The sequence below is a fragment of the Tupaia chinensis genome, unplaced genomic scaffold, assembly GCF_000334495.1.
Source record: "Tupaia chinensis unplaced genomic scaffold, TupChi_1.0 Scaffold147003_1, whole genome shotgun sequence".
In the NCBI taxonomy this organism is placed as follows: Eukaryota; Metazoa; Chordata; class Mammalia; order Scandentia; family Tupaiidae; genus Tupaia; species Tupaia belangeri.
This window is the reverse complement of record NW_006206856.1, coordinates 1,310,476-1,320,212: the sequence shown is the minus strand read 5'-3', so window position 1 is coordinate 1,320,212 and position 9,737 is coordinate 1,310,476. Positions and strand designations below refer to the sequence as shown.

At 45.1% G+C, this 9,737-nt stretch overlaps 1 protein-coding gene across 2 annotated transcripts in view; it reads left to right on the top strand.

Moving 5' to 3' along the window:
* PHF7 (PHD finger protein 7) overlaps positions 1-9,737 on the top strand; it is a 14,263-nt gene that overhangs the window by 1,137 nt on the left and 3,389 nt on the right. For both annotated transcript variants that reach the window (XM_006169321.2, XM_006169320.2), the window contains exons 2-6: positions 2,210-2,324; positions 3,290-3,342; positions 3,887-3,978; positions 8,799-8,900; positions 9,211-9,335. In XM_006169321.2, coding sequence (XP_006169383.1) covers positions 2,281-2,324; positions 3,290-3,342; positions 3,887-3,978; positions 8,799-8,900; positions 9,211-9,335 — 416 coding nt within the window. In that variant the 5' untranslated portion in view covers positions 2,210-2,280. The remainder of the gene's footprint in view (positions 1-2,209; positions 2,325-3,289; positions 3,343-3,886; positions 3,979-8,798; positions 8,901-9,210; positions 9,336-9,737) is intronic.

Sequence of the window (9,737 nt, the reverse complement as noted above, 5' to 3'; positions counted from 1 at the left end):
AAGGAACTTGGACTACAAGGTCCCTCCATCTACACTGTAATGGCCTAAATAAGGAGTTAGACTCCTAAAACACCCACTTAAAGGGGACTTAAGGTCTTTAACTTCAATACTTAAGATATTTTGTAGGGGGACCAGCAGTTGGCGTAATGGCTATGTCGCTGGACTCCCATTTAGTCAACCACAGTTCGAGTCCCGGACCCGGTGGCTTAAACTCATGCCGGGCACATGTGCGTGCATGCCCAAAATCCTGAGAGGAGAATGGAGGAGAAGGGATTGCGCTGTGGCCATTCCCCCTGGGGGGAGATTTCTCACTTTCTGTCTTTGTCTCTGTCTTTCTGGCGAGCACGCGAGTCCTATAGCAGAAAACCTCTCAAAAAAAAAAAAAAAAAAAAAAAAAAAAACCCAGGCTGAATGTCTACAGAAACCTCAACAGAAATTTGATTATCTAAGGCCTTGCCAAACAAAAACACCCTTGAGGGGCCAGCAGGTGACGTGGTGGTTAAGGTGCTGGACTCCTACATGGCTGACTGAATCCTGGAAAATCATACTGGGGGTGTGTGTGTGTCCCCAAAATCCCAAGAGAAGAGGGAATTGCAGTGTGGGCCATCCCCCTGAGGAGTGATTTTTTTCACTTTCCTCCTCTCTCTCTCTCTCTCTCTCTCTCTCTTTCTCTCTCTCTCTCTCTCTCTCGGAAGTACAGACACCCTATGGCAAAAATGTAAAAAGAAAAAAGAAAGCATCCATGAGATGATCATGCCCTATTGAACTGACCACGTGCCTGAAATCTTACCCTAATTTTACCCTTAAAAACACATGTGGAGGGACCAGTAGTTAGCGTAATGGCTATGTTGCTGGACTCCCACGTAGTTGACTGCGGTGCAAGTCCTGGACCCGGTGGCTTAAACTCACGCCAGGCGCGTGTGCTTGCGTGCCCAAGATCCCGAGAGGAGAATGGAGGAGAAGGGATTGTGGTGTGGCCATCCCCCTGGGAGGGTGATTTCTCGCTTTCTATCTCTCTGTCTCTGTCTGTCTGGCGAGCGCACACGCCCTATAGCAAAAACCTCTCCAGAAAAAAAATAAAAACCACGTGGAAAACACCTCAGGGAGATGGATGGGCTCTTCGGCATGAACTGCCCACTCTCCTCACTTTGAGCAATGCAACAAAGCTGTACTGTCCCTCATCACTGTGTGTATCTATAGTTTAGTTTGCAGTGCTTGGGTGAGCGAACCTGATCTGAGTTGGGTAACAGTTATGCATGCACTCATGGGAGAGAGAGAGAGAAAATGCCCTTCAGGAGGGACGGCCATGTCGCAGTCCATTCTCTTTTGTTCTCCTCTTGAGATTTTGGGCACACACGTACATGTGCCTGGAGTAATTTTGAAGCAGCATGGCCCAAGACTCATACCACCCACTTGGCCGTGTGGGATCCAACCTCCTTAACCACCACACCACCTGCTGGCCTCAAGACCGTGTAACTTTGTAGTTGGCTGACATCCCTGGCGGGAGTGGCAAGGTGTCTTCTCCGCTTCGGAGTATTATACTTGGCTGTCATCTAGATGAAGACTGGCGACAGGGCCATCTGAGCCTGGTGAAAAGAAGTGCTAGAAAGTAAGGGTGTGATTGAGCAGAGTTACCTTTGTTTCTTACTTGCATTTAGGCAGCCAAAATCTCACAGACCCCTTTTCCTAGGGAAGAGCTACTTTATCTGACTTTTACTGGGTAGAATTAAGACATCCATACTAGGGTGCAGAAGGGGCCATTTTTCTTGCATGCTGCCTCGTGACATTTCATGGGCACAAAGAACAACCACTTAGCTGGATCGAGTCCACTCACAGCCGTGGGATAGCAGTGTGACATGGAGTTAGGGTTGGGCTTTGGGGCCAGCCGCTTGCACATCCCTCCTGTACCACTTACTGTGACCCTGGGGAAGGTACTTACCTCTCTGTGTCTCAGTCTCCTCAACCTGAAAGTGGGAATAACAATGGTATCTCCTGCATAGTGTCTTCGTGAGTGAATGCACGTGCACTGCCTGGAGCGGTTGTTGGCAAGATTCAATAATTATCAACTGTGTGCAGCACTTACCCTGGGTGCATCCTTTTCATTCCACCAGTGCATTAGGAAGTGAAATGCACTGTTCCATTGCCTGTACGGAACTTGATAATAAAATCTAGAATGAAAATCCTGACCAAGCCCCATTTGTCTTTGTAGCAGCAAGAGCCTGTGTTGTCTTTGGAATAATATAGAAGAATTCAAGATAGGAGAGAGAGAGGCAGCTGCGAATGAAGACTGTAACAGAAAACCAGAAGGAACACCGAAGACGAAGGTAGGGTAGGTGACATAGGGAGTTTGGGAGAAGTCATCAATGGCCTTACCCTGCGGTGTGTGCTGGGCTTTGGCACAGTTCGGCATGGTCTCGGAGCTGGTGTTGGACAGTGTGGATGCGCATACCAGTGGTCCTCTGGAAGCTGCCTAGATTCGTATCCTGGCTCTGCCATTTGCTGAATAAGTCACTTCATTTCGTTATGGCTCAGTTTCCTCATCTGGAATATGTGCATGACAGTAGCACCCAGTATTTTGCGTGCTCTGCAGATTTATTGAGCGATTGTAGAGTCACTGAGCTAAAACTTGTCAAGTGCCAAGAATAGTACCAAGCCATGGGGAATGCCCAGTCAGTTTTGGTATAATTCGGGGGTGCCTGCAAGTCAGTGCAGTGGACAGAAGAAGGAGTAGAAGAGGGTTTCATTCTTGTAGTCATTCAGTCAACGCAGGTAGTGTAGGCACTGGGGACAAAAAGATCACTGCGATCCAGTCCTTACCCTCAAATAATTTAGTGGGTATGTTGCATGTTTCCAAAAAAAGTATGAAATATGAAAAGAAACTGATATCTTATCCTTCAGATATTTTGGTCCTCCAGACCTATAAATGGCATTTTAAAAGAGATGTTATGGGACCAGCAGTTAGTGTAATGGCTATGTCGCTGTACTCCCATGTAGTCAACAGCTGTTCGAGTCCTGGACCCGGTGTCTTAAACTCACGCCAGGCACATGTGTATGTGTGCCCAAGATCCCGAGAGGAGAATGGAGGAGAAGGGATTGCAGCGTGGCCGTCCCCCCTGGGGGGTGATTTCTCACTTTCTGTCTCTCTGTCTCTCTCTGTCTTTCTGGTGAGCGCATGCGCCCTGTACCAAAAACCTCTCAAAAAAATAAGTAAATAAATAAAAGAGATGTTACAAGTCTTCTCAATGGGATCCTCTAACCCTACCTTGTACCTCTTTTTTCTCTTGTGTAGAAAATTTCCCAGGACCAAGAGGGTAACCCAGAAGAAGCCGTCTTTAGGACCTGGTAAGAAAAATGGGAGGTTGCATGCAGTCACTGCCTCTAGACTCAGCAAAGGAGGCCACTGTGTAGGGCAGGACACGCACTTCTGTCACTGTCCAGCCCGCTTCCTTCCCAGGTTCTTGAAGAACTCAGGTCTGTAATTTTTAAATTTCATGGCCAAGGTTAATCAAGTTAATCAAGGCCACTTAAGACAATAGATAGATACATAGATAGATAGATAGATAGATAGATAGATAGCTATAGATATATGTATGTAACTCTAAGATCCCAGTTTCTTATGTATATAGCTACACAGTTACAGATAGCTAGTTAGAAATGTCTATGGATAGTTATATATGAAGTAAGCTGTGTCGGCCAGCCCCTTCAGCGTCACCAAAGGCAGACAGAGGCCTGTTGCCACATAAGACCTCATCTCAGCCTTTTTCCTCTCCAGAACGACCCCCTTCCAGTACTCTATTCGTTCCTGTGTTTAGAGGGCGGTCATGCTTCCATTCTGTTAATGGTCAACTCCAGCCAAACCTGTAATTCTTAACGTTCTCTCTTCAAGTTTGCCGGCTATGCCTTCAAGAGCCTGGGGATCCTGAAAAACTAGGGGAATTTCTTCAGAAAGACAATCTCAGCGTGCATTATTTCTGTCTCGTGAGTATAAGGCTTCCTTTGCTTTGACTGTGCTATGGCTTTTACTAACATGCGGCTCTGTTTTTGCATCCGGTCTCAGACCTAGAGTCCCCCCCTTTTTTTTTTTAATAATTAAAAAAAAAATCTATTATAAGGACCAGCAAGTGGCATAGTGGTTAAGGCACTGGACTCCCACATGACTGACTATGGTTTGAGTCCCAGATCTGGCAGCTTGACACAGGTCAGGTACATGGGCATGTGTGCTCAAAATCCCAAGGGGAGAATGGAGGAGAAGGGATTGTGGTGTGACCATCCCCCTGAGAGGTGATTTCTTACTTTCTTTCTCTCTATCTTTCTCACACCCTATAGCAAAAATCTCTCTTAAAAATATTTTTTAAAGTAATATATGTGCTTAATATAAAATCTTGATAATATGACGTATGTACAATAAGATGTTTCTTCTCAAAACAGTATTCCCAATCCTTCTCCCTCTCCCCAGAAATAAATCCTGCCAACAGTTGGGATGTCCTTCCTGTCATTTTGTCCCCAGTATCTTTCATTTGCATACTATAAAACGCACCAATTTTAAGTATAGTTTGTTGAACTTGGATAAACATATAACCCCATGCGACCACTGTCCAGGTCAAAATAAGTGACATTTCATTCATCTCAGAAAGTTCCTTCTTGGCCCCTTTTAGTCAGTCCTGCCAGAGATGATCACTATTTTTGCCTCTTTTGCTTCGTATAAATGCAGTTACAGGCTGCTTATGCTTTTGTGCGTCTGGCGTTTTTCTCCCACAGTGTTTCGGAGGGCCTTCCAGGCTGCCGCATGCATCTGTGGCTTGTCCCGGGGTACGCTGAGGGTGAGCGTGTTACAGCTCAGCTGCTCTGCACATTTGAATCGCTTCCCTTTCAGGACCGTTATGAATAAAGTGGCTGTGAACATTCGTGTGCAAGTCTTTTTCTCTGTGTTCTCTGTGTTCTCACTTTTCTGGAGCAATTGCCTAGAAGTGGATTTATTGGTTAGGTGCTTACTCAAAATTTAACTCTCTGTGAGGTTGCCAAGCCTCTTCCTAGTGTGGTTGTACCACTTGACACTCCCACAAGCGATTTATGAGCATTCCAGTTGCACAATATCCTTGCCGAGACTCGGAATTGCTAGTTTCTTTTGAGCATTCTACTAGATGCATATAGGTATCTCCTTGCGCTTTTAATTCGCATTTCTCTGATGGATTAAGATGTTGCACATCTTTTATGTGCTTGTGGGCCATTCATATATTTTTTCTTGTGAAGTATCTGCACAAATATTTTTGTCCATTTTTTAAAATTGGTGACTTTGTCTTATGATTGAGTTGTAAAAATTGTTTACATATTTTGGACACAAATTCTTTTTCAGATACACATATTGTGACTATTTTCTCCTAGTCTGCAGCTTGCCTCTTCATCTTCTCAATGGTGTCTTTGGAAGATAAGAATCTTTTTAATAATCTTTCCTTTTGAACGTTTATTTATTTATCTATTGTGACTTTCTAGCCACCAGGTCCGGGACTTGAACTGCAGGTAGCCATGTGGTAATCCAGTATCTTCACCACCATGCTACCTGCTGTCCCCTGAAAGAATAAGTTTTTTATTTTGATGGCATCTAATTTATCAAAAAAAATTTAAGAGTTAGTGCTTTCTCAAGAAACATTTCTCAAGAAATGTTTGCCTCACCCTTTGAGTCACCTTGGTGCCTTTGTCAAAATCAACTGACTGCATGTATATGAAGTATGTCGCCGATCTCTGCATCCGTCCTCACATCGTCACCCTACCATCTTGTTTACTGTGGCTTTAGAGCATCTTGAAATTAAGGGCTGTACCTCCTGCAGTCTTTTCCAAGATAGTTTGGGTTATCAGACTTATATTAAGTTTGTCAATTTTTCTTAAAGAAAAGTCTACTGGGATTGTGATTGTGTTGAATTTCTAGATCAACTTGAGAAGAACTGATGATACTGAATTTCCCAGTACCTGGATATAGTATATATCTCCACTTATTTTGGTCTTTTCATTTTTTTTCCCCTGAGTGTGCGCATTTGCCAGAGAGACAGAGACAGAGACAGTGAGTGAGAAAGTGAGAAATCACCCCCTGGGGGGATAGCCATGCCACAGTCCCTTCTCCTCCACTCTCCTCCTAGGATCTCGGGCACACACACGTGGCCAGCATGATTTTTAAGCCACTGGGTCCAGGATTTGAACCACGGTGGGTCATGTGGGAATCCAGCGATATAACCACTAAACCATCTGCTGGCTCCAAGGGCCTTTTAATGTCTTATGGTTTTAGTGAAGAAGTCTTATATATCTTTCATTAAATGTATTTATAGATATTTTGTAGTCATGCTGTTGCAGTTTATTTTTATATATTCACTTTGTGTTCTGCAACCTTGTTAAATTTGCTTATTATTAGTTCAGTAGTTGTTTTGTTTGATTGGGTTTTTGTAGAATTATTTCATTTAACTTTATTTACCATTATCATTATTTTTTAACTTGATCAGAGAGAGACAGAGAGAAAGAGAGAGGGAAAGCAAGAAAGCAAGCCACCAGGTCTGGGACTTGGACCACGGTCACCCATGAGGGAGTCCAGCGTCTCTAACCACCACACCACCTGCTGGCCCCAGTTGTTTTGTTTGTTTTAAATTCCCTAGGAATCATGTCATTTGTGAGAAAGGACAGTTTCACATCTTCCTTTCCAATCTTTGTCTTATATTTGGTTTTCATGCTTTATCACATTGGCTAGGACCTTTAGCCTAACATTGAATAGGAGCGGTGTGAGTGCCTACCCTTGTCTTGTTCCCAGCATCATGTTTTTCACCATTAAAATATGATGTTAGCTATACAAGCATGCTTCAAAAGTTGGTGGAAATATGAAATCAAAGTATGAGTTTAATGGGGCCATCAGGTGGTATAGTGGTTAAGGCGATGGCTCCTACATGGTCAACTCCATGGTTCAAATCTCAGACCCAACAGCTTGAAAAGCACACAGGGCATGTGTGTGTATGTATGTGCCCAAAATCCCAACGGGGAGAATGGAGGGGAAAGGATTACAGCATGGCCATCCTTTCTTGGGGGGTGATTTCTCACTTTCCCTCTCTAGTCTCTCCACTGAGCATTCGTACCCTATGGCAAAAATAAATAAAAAATAAAAGTATGAGTTTATTTTAATGCCAAGGAAAATAATTTTAAGTCCACACATAGGTTTTTCATAACATGCATTTTCCATGAGCACTTTGAAGAACCCCCACAAATTTTTAATCACAGATGCTTTTTATCAGATTGATGTTTCCATTTATTCCTAGTTGCTGAAGGTATCATGAATGTTTGTCGAATATGCTTTTTGTATGCCTTTTCTATGTCCATTGAGATTATCTTGATTTTTCTTCTTTATTTTATTAATATAATTTATTTTTAAAATAATTATTTAACTTTTTTCTTTTTCAACTTGTCCAGAGAGAGACAGAGGGGGAAGGAGAGAAAGCAAGTCACCAGGTCTGGGACTCAAACTACAGCTGGCCATGTGGGAGTCCAGTGCCTTAACCACTATGCCACCTGCTGGCCCTCTTAATGTGATTCATTGCATCGACTAGGTTGTTTAAAGTTAAACTAACCTTGTATTCCTCGTATCAACCACATTTGGTCCAGATGTATTATACTTTTTACCTGGTGCTGAATTCAGTAATACGTATTTCCCTAAAGCCTTGAGATAGTGTTAAAATGTATAACATACACGGGCCAGCAGGTGGCATGGTGGTTAAGGCACTGGATCCTATGTGGCTGACTGCATGTTTCAGGTCCTCGACCCACTCGCTTGAAAAACACGCCAATGTGTTTGTTTGTGTGCCCAAAATCTTAAAAGGAGATTGGAGGAGAAGGGATTGTGGCATGGCCACCCCTTGGCGGTGATTTCTCACTTTCCTTCTGTCTCTCTTTCAGCAAGTGTGTGTACTTTATAGCAAAAAAGAAACTTAAAAAAATATATGTATGTGTGTGTGCATGTGTATGTATTGTACATGTTTTAGGCATAATTTGGAACACTGAGCCGTAATCAAGTGCCCTCAAGTCATTTAACATTTTAGGGTCACCTTTTCTAGTGTTAAAGTAACCTGAGCTCCCACTACACATTTCATAAAAATTACTGCAGGAAATCCAGCACCCTCCCCATTTTTGGGAAGATTCTTGGGTGAGGGTAGGATTTTGACAGTCTCCCCTCGTATGTGACAGGACAAGTTAGCTTCTTTTCCTTGTTTACCGACTTCAGACTCTGGGAGCTTTTCAGAAACAAAGACCTTTTTAAAGTGTGCTTTAACAATAAAAGCGCAGTTCTGTTCCTTCTCGGGTACCGTAGAATGACCATAGTCAGGAGATTTGCAAGCCCATCCCCACTCCTGGGGTACTCAGAGAATCAGAGAGCTCATTCCAGCTGAGGGCACTGCAGCAGAGGAGGGAGAGCATGGGTTCCCTGGGTGAGTGTGAATGCCAGCTCTGCTCCCCCTTGCCGTCTGACTGCAGCTGGTCACTCGCCCAGCACTTCAGAGACTATCTGCAAGATGAGGGTGACAATGGCATTGGTATCATTGGGCTGCGGTGAGCATAAAAGGAGTCACCACAGGGAGAGATTCCCCAGGGTGCTCAGAGCAGCGCAGCAACCCTCCGTGCAGAGGTGGGGAGGCGGATGTAAATCATCCTGTAATGCATCCATATTTCATGAAGTGCTGCTCCGTTTTCTGCCCTGTCATCCTCCTCACCCCACTGCACTGTTGTACTGATATCGAAGTTAACAGCCTGGTTCTGCTGCACCCCACCCCCAGATCCTATCTAGCAAGCTGCCTCAGAGGGGCCAGTCCAACAGAGGTTTCCATGGATTCCTGCCTGAGGACATCAAAAAGGAGGCGGTCCGGGCTTCTAGGAAGGTTAGAATTGGAAATGCGGACCCTGGAGTAGGCTTCTCTCATCCTCCCTGTATCGGTTTTTCCCTCTAGTTCATTTAGAAGTCAGAGGGCTCTTAGCTTTTCCCCCATAGTCCTCTGCGGCACAGTGTCCTAAGTGAGGATGAGAGCGACATCTGAGAAAGCCAAAGGACATTCAGTGCTGCTTGAAGCTCAGCTTCAGGGTGCCCCAGAGCATTCTAGCCCACGGGGCGGGGGAATGGCTCTGCTTTACATAGAAAGAGGCACCACAACTTTTCCTGGGCTCTGAGCCTATCTGGGATCTCCCTTACAGACCTGCTTTGTGTGCAAGAAAAAGGGAGCTGCTATCAAGTGCCAGAACAATCAGTGCTTCAGAAACTTCCACCTGCCTTGTGGCCAAGAAAGTGGTTGCCTTTCCCAGTTTTTTGGAGAGTACAAGTGAGTGAGGCAGGGGAGAGGCAGGGGAGAGGCAGGGGTCTTGGCCCTTGGGCCGCTTTCCCTTTGGCCCGAATGAAATCAGAGGCCGGTTCTCAGGGCTAGGTCCTTCCCTTCGGTAATGGGAAACAACGTCTTGACTTGCGATTTCACGGGGGTTACTTCTAGCTTCCCAGCGATTTCACGGGGGTTACTTCTAGCTTCCCAGCCCCTGCTTAAAGTACAAACAGCTGGGGCTCGTAGACTGCTGCCCTGAACGAAGAGGTTCTGAAGGACAGGAAGGAGGCTGCAGAGGCAGGGCCGGAGCTTCGCTCAGCTCAGCGGCGGCAGTCGAGCTGCCTGAGAGGCAGTGGCCATGCACGCTGAGAGTGGCAGGCCCCCCCGCGCCGGGGCGGGCGGGTGCCC